Here is a 12,682-nt window from a genome sequence, read left to right on the forward strand (position 1 = left end):
TAGTTTGCAGTGTTGATGTGGGTATTTACCTATGTTGGTGCCTTGTTCAATGGTCTCACGCTACTGATCTTGGGTAAGTCTACAAAACCATTGGAATGAAAAATTACTTAAAAAAAAAAAAAAAAGGATGGGGGACTATCCCTGGCGGTCCAGTGGTTAAGACTCTGTGCTTCCACTGCAGGGGGCGTGGGTTCGATCCCTGGTCAGGGAACTAAGATCTCACATGCCACACAGCACAGCCAAAAAAAAAAGATGGTGTGCAAGGAGCTTAAAGACATTTTAGGGGAGAATATCCTAATATTATAGGAAAAATAGAGGATATAGGTTAGAGATTGTGATCTCTAAATAAATTGCTAATACTGATACTGTTTATGGAAATGCCACTTTACTTCCTGAAGACTACTCCAACTAACAGTGATAAACCAGATCAAGGGTGGCCTTATTGATGGTGCAGTCATAGATCTAACTAACCGAGACCAGGGATGCCTGTATTTTATAAAGTCTGCATGATGTGATTTGAAGCCAGGAATGGTCCCTGCAGCCTCCCTTGGTTAACTCATTGCCCTGCGGTGGCTCCCCAGCAGCAGGTGCATCCAGGAGATGCTTGTGTCTTCCTCATTAGGAACACTTCTGACTATCTTAAGAGTGCTGCCAGTTTGATGGCTTTGTAATGTTTGTTTGTTCCCTAAATCATACCAGTCTATTTTAAAGGTTGTGTATTTCCTTTTTCAGCTCTGATTTCACTCTTCAGTGTTCCTGTTATTTATGAACGGCATCAGGTAATTTAACTGCAGATTTCAGAATACAGAGCACACGCTCTTATATGGAACTTAGAAATGGATCAGTGCCAGCTTCCACAGCCTTATAAAAATGAGAAATGTGGTGGTTTCTTAAGCCTTCAATATGTTTAATAAGATTTTTTAGCAGTGGTAATTTTCTAGTAACTTCTTTCTACCTCTCTTTCAGGCGCAAATAGATCATTATCTAGGACTTGCAAATAAGAATGTTAAAGATGCTATGGCTAAGTAAGTATTTAAAATCTTTTTTTTTTTTTTTTAACACTAAGGATAGATGTACTGGCTTTGACAACAGTGCAGTATTCTCATATTTAAGACATAATGAGTAGTCAATTTCAATCGGACCTAAAGTGTGACAGAGTTGCCAAAAGATTTTTTTTTCTAACATTTGGATCATTAATTTCTATGTGTACTTATATGTATTTAAGTCTAATTTGTGAGGCCAGGGTGGCAAAATTATAGTTCATAGTTTGACAGACAGCCTTAGGATTTTATTTCTTGTATAAGCTGAGCAATGTACAAGTAATTCTTGGACAGACATTTTAAGAAGCAGAAAACAAAATATTAAAATTTCAAAATATTTACATTGACCTTTTCCCCCTCCTTTTCATTTGTAGAATCCAAGCAAAAATCCCTGGATTGAAGCGCAAAGTGGAATGAAAAAGCCCGAAATAATTAACAATAGGAGTTTATCTTTAAAGGGGATATTCATTTGATTCCATGGGGGAGGGTCAGGGAAGAATGAAGCCTTGACATTGCAGTGCAGTTTCACAGATCTTTATTTTAGCAACACAGTATCTGCGGAAAAATGACCTGTCTTGACTGCCCTGTGTTCATCATCTTAAGTGTTGTAAGCTGCTATGTATGGATTTAAACAGTAATCATATTATTTGTTTTTCCTGTATGAGGCACTGGTGAATAAAAAAAGATCTGAGGAAGCTGTATATTATACTTTGTTGCAGGTAGTCTTGCTGTATTTGGGGAATTGCAGAGAAAGTGGAGCTGAAAAAATAACCCTTTTCACAGTTTGTGCACTGTGTATGGTCTGTGTAGATTGATGCAGATTTTCTGAAATGAAATGTTTAGACGAGATCATACCACCAAAGCAGGAGTGAAAAGGCTCGCCTTGCTGGTATGTTCTAGGTGTATTGTGAATTTTACTGTTATATTAATTGCCAATATAAGTAAATATAGATTATATATCTATCTATATATAGTGTTTCACAAAGCTTAGCCCTCTACCTACCTACCTTTCCAGCTGCCCCACAGTGCTTGATATTTCAGTCGTTGGTTTCATGTGTGTAGTTCCAAAGCACCTAAGCTAGAAAAAGAACATATATTTCTAGGAGCACTACCATCATCTGTTTTCAACATGAAACGATGCCATGCCAATAGAACTCCTCGACATCAACTTCATCACACAGTCTTACTGTAGTTAATTTTGTCACAAACCCTGGACTGAATCTAATGCTTCCAAAAGTGTTGTTTGCAAATATCAAACATTGTTATGCAAGAAATTAATTATAAAATGACGATTTATACAATTGTGGTTTAAGCTGTACTGAACTATAAATCTGTGGAATGCATTGTGAACTGTAAAAGCGAAGTATCAATAAAGCTTATAGACTTAAAATATGTTTGGTATTTTGGTTTCCTGAACGTGCTGCAGATCAAAATGGTAGACTTCACTTCCACGAGTGTGCAGTGGCTTGTACTTTCAGAAAGGTTTTAAGCTCAGAGTACAGCTACATTTATTTTGAAAACAAAAAGAACAATTTATATAATCAAATTTATTTGACACATACCAAAATGTTTTTAAATTATATATTTATACTTTGATGATAATTGAAAATAAATACATGCACCAATATTTTAACACAGAATACAGTGCAGGATTTATGAACATACGGAAAATCATCATACCATATAAATGTTTACAAATCAGATTTAAGAACTTTTCTTGACACAGACACTATTGCTCTTTAAATATAGTGTACATGTCCTCATCAATTTATTGTTCTTCACGTGGTGATTCAATGCGGGATCTGATCAGTATGAAAGGTCAGTGGTACAGTATAGGCAGACGTGGTTATCACTCAGCAACACCAGTCACGTGGTTACGGAACACAGAATTAGGGCTGCATAGGGACTCTAACTGGGGGCCCAACGACCTATCAGTGGATTCATGTAAGGCATTAATAAGTTGGCATATAAAAATAGCTTAACGTGTGATCTAATCCATTTAGAATGCTGAAGCACTTCTGTGGTAAATGTTTGTTAATCTATTTAATTGAAAATGCTTCGTTTCACCTTTCCTGTAAACTGACAACTGCAAATAGCCAGGGACTCAAGATGCAGAATTTTTTAGTTCACTGACTGGAAGGACTAACTGGTATACGAGCTCAGAGCCCCAGTCCCTCCCCAGCCTGCCGTCCCGAGCGCGCCGTCAGCCCTCGCCGTTGTCAGCGGTCGGCCACGTGTCAAGTACGACGGAGGTGGTTTAGGACACCTTCTGGGTTTGCTGGCCAAGTCACATTCTGTCATCCAGCCAACTCTGAGGAACTCTAAGCTAGATGATTTTGTTTTATAATCTTGAGTTGTCAAATATTATTTGGGCTTAGGAATTTGTTCCGCAGAGAGTTTTTAAAAACCCAGACTTGACCTATGTAGTTCACATGACACAAATCACTGGGGCCAAGTCCACCCCACTCTGGGAGTGGTAAACCCAGCACAGCCTCAGGTCACCTCATTTATCACCATTTTAGGTTTAATGAGATAAATCAGCTCATCTTCCTGGACCTACTTGAGCTTTTTTTTTTTTTTTTTTTCCCTTCTGTTCTGTAGTAGAGGTTTGTTTTATTTGAAATGTTTTGGATGTTGTGGGTTTGGCACTCAATATGATGAAAACCTGTTCTACCCACCCACCCTCCGACTCCTGAATCTAAGTTTCTTTGCTGCTCAACTTCAAATAGCCACTGTTTCCCAAGCAGGTAACTGATGTCTTTCATTTAGGAAGCCCTGACCTAACTAAATACCTGACCTGGGTGACAGACCAGGAGTCTGCTGAGGGTCCTGTAGCCCTCCTCAGTTTTGACGTTTTAGCACCATATGTAGAAAGGAGACAACCTGGGGGAGGGGAGACAGCAGCCCACAAACCTGGAAGCTTTCAAAGGCACTTAATGGATATAAAACTCTGCAAATGAAACGTTAAAAAATTAAGTGTCTCAACTTGTTTATACATGGCTCATTTGGTTTTGAAAGCTAAATGTGGAGAACAGAGGCTATCAATATTTCTAGTTCAGTGAATCTAACTTAAGCTGTCCTGTTCAACTTCCTTATTTGTAAAAATGAACATTTTTAAAGTATATAGAAACATACTAGCAAAACATCTTTTGTAAAAGTTTTGATGCAAATCAAAAGCTACATATTGGTTAGGGTAACTGAGGCTTTAAATTTTGTCAGTGGGCTACATTGTCAGATAGGATTTCTTTGTCAGTGTAGTTAGTACGTATAGTTTTTAGTCTCAGGAACAGAGGCAAGCAGTCTTAACTTGTTAGAACTGACCTTCCTTTTTGGCCCGACGGTTTTGGAGATTCCAGGCGATGGGCGCAGTCACACCACTTCACTAGCACTTGGAGCTTGTGCGGCCTGCGGTGTCGTAGGCCTTTCCCAGCAGCTGGCGGCCAGGAGGCACCTCATCACTGCCTCCACGGTGGCTGGCGGCAGCAGCAGCAATAAAGTAAGAGGACTCTGGCACTTCCAGGCATCGCCACACGAACACGCTGAAAAGGCAGACCAAACAGTCATTTTGCAGGGCTGGACATCATGCTTTTGTCAAGTGACAAAAACCAACTTTGCCAAGTGCTCCGGAGTCAAGCCCAGGTGATGTAGTGAACATTTTGATTTCAGTTTCAAAAAACAAACCAGGGATCTTGCCACCAATTAAAGGTCTGTTGCTTTTTTAAAAGGTCTATTGTTTTTTGTTTCGTTTGGCTCTTTCAGCAGCCTGCCTGTCCCTTCTGAACGGGAGGACTTCTGGCAGCCTGACTTCACACTCTCTTGTTACTACTGAAAAGGTTTTATCAGTTCCACTCGAGTAGGAGAGCCCTTCCCGACGGGGCCAGGGATTGCGGTAGGCTCCCATGACTGCAAAGGCCAAGGGGGCCCTGCACTGGAAAGGTGACATCTAAGCCTTTTTTAGTAATCAAGAGTCCCCTCGTATCTCCTGGGGACGGGTTCGCTTACGTCTCCCGGTGCTGGCCTGTTCACAGTTCGGCGGATGCTGCTTTGAATGGGTGTTTGCGCCCCACAGGGAGCTGCTGTCAGTACTATCTCAAGGGCTCTAAGTGCCAGCAGCGGTTGGCACAGCAGCCTGGAGACGGGGACTCCCAGGCAGGCCATCAGAAAGCATCTTTTGGGGCCATTTTCTACACAGTGCTTTTGGGTAGGAGGTGGGCTGAAATTCTCTTCAGGTGCCTTTTCTACAACCTCACTCAGACCACTAAAAATAAATCTGGAATGCATGCATTTCTTCTTGATCCCCCCCAGGAGTTCTGCCTGGGCTGAACAGAAACCAATATTCATGTTTCGATAAAGCCCTTCAACTACATTAGATATGGAGAAGCTGAGTGACTTCGAATGAACTCATCCTGTTCCTCCACACTCCAAATAAGAAACGCCCTCGGTGGAGGGACAGGAGAAAGCTGCCTTCTTGGAAATGCTGATGTCATCTCTGGAGCAGGCTGGTAGGGGTCCTACCAAAACACTGGAAGACCGGCCATGCCTCACAGGACAATGGGCCTGTTTCACAGTGAGCAGTGGTTAAGGTCTGTAGCAGCCCTGGCTCAGGAATCCACATAGCTGGTTGAGGTTCTCCTGCTACTAAATAGCACTGGCCCTAACGGCTTCACCCCTTATCTGATCTCATGTGTAAAATCGGGTAACATATGTCCTGCTTGTTTCTCCGGGTGACTGAGGCTCTGTATTACTATTTTTAAACCTCTCTTGGTTGTGGATTAATGATCCATGTTAAGAACTCTGGTGATGAATTGGAAGTTCTGAGTTAAAAGGCCTATGGATCAAGGTCATTCTAACCTCCTGATTATATGCAGTGGACGCCGTGGGCTGTCCAACAGCTCCTACTGGAATCAGTATCTCGGGCCTCTCATCACCTGCCCCTCCAGCCAGCGATGCTCAGAGTAGCTGTTGCATGCCCTTGGCTTCTCACCAATCCCATGACAGCTCTAGTGGGGACAGAGGCCCATCAAGAATTGGGTTGGGAGTCACCAGAGACTAAAGCCCTTCTACTGGGAAAGTCGTCACTGGATCTCCGGTTCACTATCCCACCTCAGCCCCTCCACGTGCCCCTGGGAGGAGCTGACACCTGAGGTGGGGATGGGAGGGGGTGAAAGCTAGGCCTGGGGGCAGAGCCAGAAGAATCAGGCTGGTACCTGCAGTCGTCTCCTCCAGTGCTGACCACGTACTTGTCGTCATGAGAGAAACGGATGTTCGTCACGTGAGCCGAGTGACCGAAGTAACGCTTATGCTTGGCCTGTGAGCAAAAGTGAATGGAGATGACTAAGAGACCCTGTTCCTTCAGCCACCATGGACCACTTTCAGGACTCAGCTCCCCCCTCCTAGGACCTCCCTTCACCCATGGGATGCCCGTTGGGTCTGAACGTCTCTGTGAGCAAGCCCTTCACTGGCTTCCTGCCTCATTCCTGCCCCACTTGTGGCCACTCTGTCCCCCCTCCATCCTCCTGGCTTCCAGGACTTCCCCTCCTGAGGGAGAGGAAAAGGTTAGGTGTTGCCAAGTCTCCCCAGGGCTGTGACAAGATTCCTCTTGTTCTAGATTCTAGATGGCCATGTAGATGTGGCCACGATTTCCAGCAGGCTGCAGAAGATCAGCCAGCCTGGAGGCAGCGCAGGGAGTTACTCTAAGGAAAACTCACAAATTTCTCTGTGCATGGAAAATCAAAGAGCTTCACGAGCCCAAAGTCGTCTCCCGTGACAATGTTCAGGCCAGCGTGGGTCACACACGCGCAGTTGACATCAGCCTTGTCTGCGTTTCGGGGCCAGATGCCAATGACTTCGTCTCCCAGAATGCTGTTCCAACAGGAAGAGGTGTGAGATGGGTGAGAAGGCTTCGTGCAGTCAGGCATCCTCTCCCAGGAATGAGAGGAAAATTCAGCGTGGTCACGCGGCTCCTCTGGCAGGATGGCACCTGTCCCCTCCCCCTTTGTATACCTGCCCCAGCTACTACTATTCTCTGCCCCAGTCCCTTTCACCCTAAAAAGAAAAGTTACCTCCATCTTTGATTCTCTCCCTCTTCCCTATGATGCTTCTGAGTATATGTAGCTTGGGAGAAGTGCGGGGCTCTTCAAGCTCACGGGTTGGTGGCCTCTTTTCCCTTGACGTGGCAGGGCCCTGCTGCTTACCCTGCTACCCGGCACTTCCAGCCCTCCCTCTCCCTCCCAGGGATTGGAGGAGGCCTCACTATACCGCAGGGGGTTTGGCCAAGAGCTGGGGGATGGTCTCCCTTTGAACTTGCTAGATGGGGTTGGGGATGAGTAGAACAGATTACACAACAAGAGGGACTTTGCGTTTCAGAAGCCCTGGTCAGACCAAAGCCAGCAGCCCAAACTGGGAGCAAGAGGCCTCCCGCCCTGACCCCGCAAAGGAAAGAGCTCTGTCTCTGAGCTGCTTCGGATCCCAGCCACACACAAACTTGGAGGCTGAGGCTGGGACGAGAGTCTCCCTTGTGACCTTTTCCTCCAGAAGAGTTTTCCTCCAGTCACCTTGTCCAGGAGGCCCAGGTGATCTTCTCAATGACCGTGGCTTCGGTGACCTGCTTCCCCAGGGGGACCTCATGCACCTGGCGCTTGTAGGCTCCTGTTGACACCTGCAAGTGGGAAGCAGCCAGGCCTATCAACTTTCTTTCCTGTCCAAAGGACTCCCCTTTGGGTGTATTGTTTCCCAACCTCTGCATCCCCAGGACTTTTCACCAAACCCAAGCTCAGCTCCAGGCTGCAAAGCCTGTGGTCAGCCCGCGGCAAAGTTCACATAAGCAGGGCATTTTTCCCTCCGTTTTCTTGCTATTTTCCAAAGTCCTAAGGCAGCGGTTCTCCAAGTGTGGTTCTTGACCGGCACCGTCAGCCTCAGCTGGACACTGGTTAGAGATGCACATTCTTGGGCCCCACCCTAGACCTACCCAGTCGGACAGTCTGAGGGCGGGGCCCAGCAGGCTTTCACAAAGCCTCCAGGTGATTCTGGTGCGCGCTCACGTTTGGGAACCCCTGTTCTCAGAGAACCAAGGTCCTGTGCAACAGAGCTGAGGCAAGTCTTATGGATGGCAGCTGACGGAGATGATTTCTGAAGTATTAGGACCTGATCCTGGCTTCTCTGGGAAACTTCTAGAGGCAATTGACCATTTTCCAGCCAATGGCCGCTGCCTCCATCGCCAGCCCCCTCTCCCTGGGGTGCTAGGCCAGCCACCCCAGATTTCCCTGCTGTACAGGAATGAGCTGAGATCTTTCCCACATCAGGGCCTTCATGCAGAAGGCCTGGAACCATGTTCCCGCCCCACTTGGGTGGCTAAACTCCTACACATCCTGCAGACCTCAGCTTAAACAGCACCGTACGGAGAAGATGTCAGTGCATCTATTCAACAGTCAGTGTCTGTTAAATGCTCCCGCAGGGCACTGTACTTTTCCTTCTCAGCACATAATCACAATTTGTAGTTATAGGTGTATTTTGTGATGATTTGTTTAATGCTTGTCTTGTCCACGACAAGGCAAGCTCCAGGAGAGCAGGGGCCAGGCCCATTTCATACACCCAAAAGCCTGGCATAGTGCCTGGTTCAGTCCACACTTGATGAATGAAGTGTCCTCTCTCCTTTCACAAAGACTACCCGACTCCAGGCTGGCTCACAAATGCATAATATTTGTTCAAAGTGCTGGAGAAATCATTGTTCTATTTTCAGCTCTAAGTGCCAAGAGTGGGACCCCTCTCGATCCCTCCCCGCTTGTCAGTCTTCCCGGGGGCCAGTGATGGGCTCTCACTCCAGGCTGACTGTCTGGAGTCCGGGTCCCAAGTTGGAGGGACCACACTACCCATGGGATCTGGAATTGAGATGAGTAAGTGTAAGAAGCAACACAGGCTTCCGTGCAGCCCCAGAGAACTAGGAATTAGGAAGCTTTGAAGGGGTGGTGGTGAGAGGAGGATCAAGATGATTAGGGCTTGTTTCCTCCTTTCCTACTGAAGAATAAGTACAATTTTAAATTCTATTCGACTTTCTTAAGTTCTCTAAGCCTCTGTTTCTTCATTTATAAAATAGGAGGGAAACTAACAGTACTTAAACAGTTCCAGTGAACACATTTCCTGACACAGAGTAAGCACTGATTTCATACAAGCCATTGTTTGTAATACTATTATTAATGGTTACCCCAGATATCAGTAAAGCCAAAGCATACCTGGATGTATTTGCCATCCGCGGAAAAATCCATCTGAATGACAAAGCTCGGGATATCTTTGCAGTAGCCGATGCGGTTCAGACTCGTGCCCTGAGTGAGGTCATAGAAGTCAACTGTGTGTTCAGAAGAACCAACAGCTAAGAATCTGCTGTCTGGGCTGATTCTAGAAAGAGCAATCCAAGAGCACGGTCCGTGAGGAGGGCTGTCTAGGGCCGGTCAGGCATGAGGTCTGCTCTGGCACAGGCCTCCCAAGCTCAAAGGCAATTAGATCACACATCATGATTCACACGTGGTTAGCTTTTCCTAAAGTCTATGGAATTCGACAGCTTCTCTGGATCAAACCCCCCGGAAGTAAGTAAATGGATGTGTGCAGTCTTTTGTAGAAGGCATTTTATAAGAAGATTTTACTACACTCTTACGGGAATTAGCAAAGACATGTCTGAGTACTAACGTGTGAGAGGGTCTACTTCCATAGCTGGCTCACTGAAAGGGACCCTCTCACAAGTGAGTTCTTCATTCCAGCCATGACCCTCCTGGAATGGGAACCATGAGAGGGAGAATGAATGCCCGCCTTTCTCCTCCCTGCCCAGACTGCTTGCTATGTACCTGATATCTTGGATAGCAGATTTCCGGTCTCGTTTCTTCCCCCAAACTTTCAGGCTGTTCACCAACAAGATGACAAACTCTCCATTCTTCATGCCAATGGCCACCATCTCCCCGTCAGGGCTGTAGGCTGCACACCTGGCCGCGTGGCCCAGGTTCACCTTGTTTAGCAGCTTCTACATCGTAGAACAAAGTAATACCACCTGAGCCCTTGGCCGCCTCAGCTGGTCTCCAGGGGAAATCCTGCACCCAGGCCAGAGCCAGGCTGCCTCTAGGGAGGCTGCAAACCTCTTGCTTCTAATAGTAAGTGTCCCTGAGTGGCTGAGGGGGGCAGTATGTTTTGATTGAGCAGCTGGTGAGACAACACGGTTTAGGACAGAGGTTGGCGAACTTTTTCTGTGAATGGTTTGGGAGTAAATATTTTTAGGCTTTGGGGTCCATATGGTCTCTCACAACCAGTCAGCTCTGCCAGTGAAGCACAAAGGCAGCCATGGACACCAACATAAACAAAAAGCATGGCTTACTTTGCAGAAAGGGGCAGCAGGCAGACTTGACCTGCAGCAGCTTGCTGACCTCTTGTTCGGGGGAAGAGTTTGAGCTTCAGCATGTGTTAGTTCAGATCCCAAATCCTGGCTCTGTCCCTAGCTGGGTGTGTTTGGGTAAGTTACTTCTCCATTTTCCCATGTGTAGAGAATCGATGTTAGTATTGGTCTTGCAAGGTGTTGTAAGCATTAACGATGGCATATATGAAGCACCGGGTATGTAGTGGGTGTTAATAAACATAATCATTATGAACTAAGGAGTATAACCACCACACTTAGCCTTCCCCATGTCTGTTCTATGATCCTTACACTGAAAATACGACTGCAACATTTACTAGCCATTTTGTAATGAAACCAAGTATTTTAATTATTAGAACTTAAGTACTTGTTTTACTATCAGCTAAGGCTTGGTAACAATCTTTTTTCCCCCCAGATTTCCTATTTGACATTTTTACTCCAGACAAGTTATTTTTTTGAAATTTTTTGTATTTTTAAATTGTTTTTCCAAATGCTAAGAGAAACCTTGTTGGGATTTTGACTGAAATGTTCTGTTTGGGAACATTTGACATTTTAAATCATTTTTAGTCTTCCCATCCAGGGAAGACATGATTTATCTGTTTTTTAGTTTTGTGCATTCTTTCATGACAAGAGAATAATCATTCTCAATTATATTATTCCTGTACTATAAATATTCACAGATGGATATACAGCTAAAAGATATATATATATATATATAGAATGGGTGTGTGTGAACAGGACTTCTTTTATTATCAGTCCCTCTAACTTAATTGCTGCCCTGTGGCCCATCTCCTGCCCAGCCCCATCCCCCACTCTGGCCTGACCCTGGCCGAGCCTCCCCTCACCCAGGGCTGTCACTGCTCCGAGGCCCACCTGGGGCATCCGAGCCTGTGCAGCGTTCGGCCCTCACCTTGTCAGCCAGGTCCCAGATTCGGGCTGTGCCGTCGTTACTGGCAGAGATGAAGATGTCCTTGGAGGGGTGTGTGGCCAGGCCCCAGATCTCCCCTTCCATGTGTCCATCAATCAGAATGTTGGAAGCAGCATTTTTTTCACCAACTTCAATGATTTCTCCGTCCTTGGTTCCCACTAAAATCTTTCCCTGTTGTAATCAAAACACTATGACAAGAAAGACAAACACTACAGGATCCCACTCACGTGAAGTACCTAGAATACTCAGATTCATAGAGACAAAGTAGAATGGTGGTTTCCAGGGGCTGGGGGGATGGGACAAAGGGAGTTATTGTTTACTAGACACCGAGCCTCTGTTTCACAAGATGAAAAATGTTCTGGGGAGGGGTGGTGGTGATAGTTGCACAACTATGTGAATGTATTTAATACCACTGAATTGTACACTTAAAAATGGTTAAATGGTAAATTTTATGTTCTCTATATTTTGTCACAATTTAAAATAAAATAATATTAAGAAACACTATTAGAATAACTTGGGAAAGTGCCTTTGCTGGCACTGGTATTAAAATAGGAAGAGCCAAGAAGTGTTTTGTTCTTAGCCACTGATTTGCCATCCTTAAGCAAGCCCCTCACTTGGCCTGTACTCCCCCCGCCACCTTGGGGAGAGTTCCACCAGAGCTCTCCATCATCTCGTCTCTGCTGAACGGTCCAGTGATTGCAAGCTCACTGCAGAGCAGGGCAGCCAGTTTCTGCTCTTGGACAGCCCAAACTCTTCCTAAGTTCTTCCTCGCACTGAACAAAATCCATCTCCAGCTGACTTCCAGGTTCTGGGCCTCGTTCTGCCTTCATCTCCTGTATGTCTAGTTACCCTTCCGGGTGATTGTTGTGTATCTATTGAAAAACAAAATTCCCATTTTCCAATTATGTAGACTCCAAGTCAGGTTTGCCTTTTTAGTGGAGAGCATCTAGAAAGCAAATTCTTAGACTGATACCAATTCCAAAATATAAATACAAGGTATTAAATAGAGGTTAAGAGATTTGTTTTCAAGTGCTTCAGAATCTCTTGGGGAATTAAAAATAAAGAAGAAGAAAAGGAAAACACACATCAAGGTCAGGGCCCCACTCCCGAGATTCTGACTTTGCGGCTCTGGATGTGAGCCTGGATATCCATGTTTAAAAGACAAAAACAAAACTCCACAGTTGTGTGTGATATTTAGCTCGGTACAACTTCCAAACCAATGGCTTTGAGTCAGACAGTTTGGCAGTCCTTCCCCTTCCCGGCTGCGTACCCTTGGGCATGGGCAACTACTTAATATCCCTGTGCCTAAAATAACATCGTCTA

General features: G+C 45.4%; 2 protein-coding genes across 19 annotated transcripts in view; one reads left to right on the top strand and one right to left on the bottom strand.

The window, feature by feature from the left end:
* RTN4 (reticulon 4) overlaps positions 1-2,432 on the top strand; it is a 67,548-nt gene extending 65,116 nt beyond the window's left edge. For 4 of the 5 annotated variants that reach the window (XM_082426248.1, XM_082426250.1, XM_082426251.1 and 1 more), the window contains 4 exons: positions 4-73; positions 733-779; positions 967-1,025; positions 1,415-2,432. In XM_082426248.1, coding sequence (XP_082282374.1) covers positions 4-73; positions 733-779; positions 967-1,025; positions 1,415-1,457 — 219 coding nt within the window. In that variant the 3' untranslated portion in view covers positions 1,458-2,432. The remainder of the gene's footprint in view (positions 1-3; positions 74-732; positions 780-966; positions 1,026-1,414) is intronic. The other variant, XM_082426249.1, reaches the window with a different exon arrangement.
* A 175-nt stretch (positions 2,433-2,607) lies between these two features.
* The window catches only part of EML6 (EMAP like 6), a 351,593-nt gene continuing 341,518 nt past the window's right edge, over positions 2,608-12,682 (bottom strand). For all 14 annotated transcript variants that reach the window (XM_082426244.1, XM_082426236.1, XM_082426246.1 and 11 more), the window contains 7 exons: positions 11,342-11,530; positions 9,875-10,047; positions 9,269-9,431; positions 7,595-7,698; positions 6,749-6,902; positions 6,248-6,348; positions 2,608-4,579 (listed from right to left, as the gene is read on the bottom strand). In XM_082426244.1, the coding sequence (XP_082282370.1) occupies positions 4,423-4,579; positions 6,248-6,348; positions 6,749-6,902; positions 7,595-7,698; positions 9,269-9,431; positions 9,875-10,047; positions 11,342-11,530 (1,041 nt within the window). In that variant the 3' untranslated portion in view covers positions 2,608-4,422. The remainder of the gene's footprint in view (positions 4,580-6,247; positions 6,349-6,748; positions 6,903-7,594; positions 7,699-9,268; positions 9,432-9,874; positions 10,048-11,341; positions 11,531-12,682) is intronic.

The sequence above is a fragment of the Balaenoptera physalus genome, assembly GCF_965194825.1.
Source record: "Balaenoptera physalus genome assembly, chromosome: 15".
Classification (NCBI taxonomy): domain Eukaryota; kingdom Metazoa; phylum Chordata; class Mammalia; order Artiodactyla; family Balaenopteridae; genus Balaenoptera; species Balaenoptera physalus.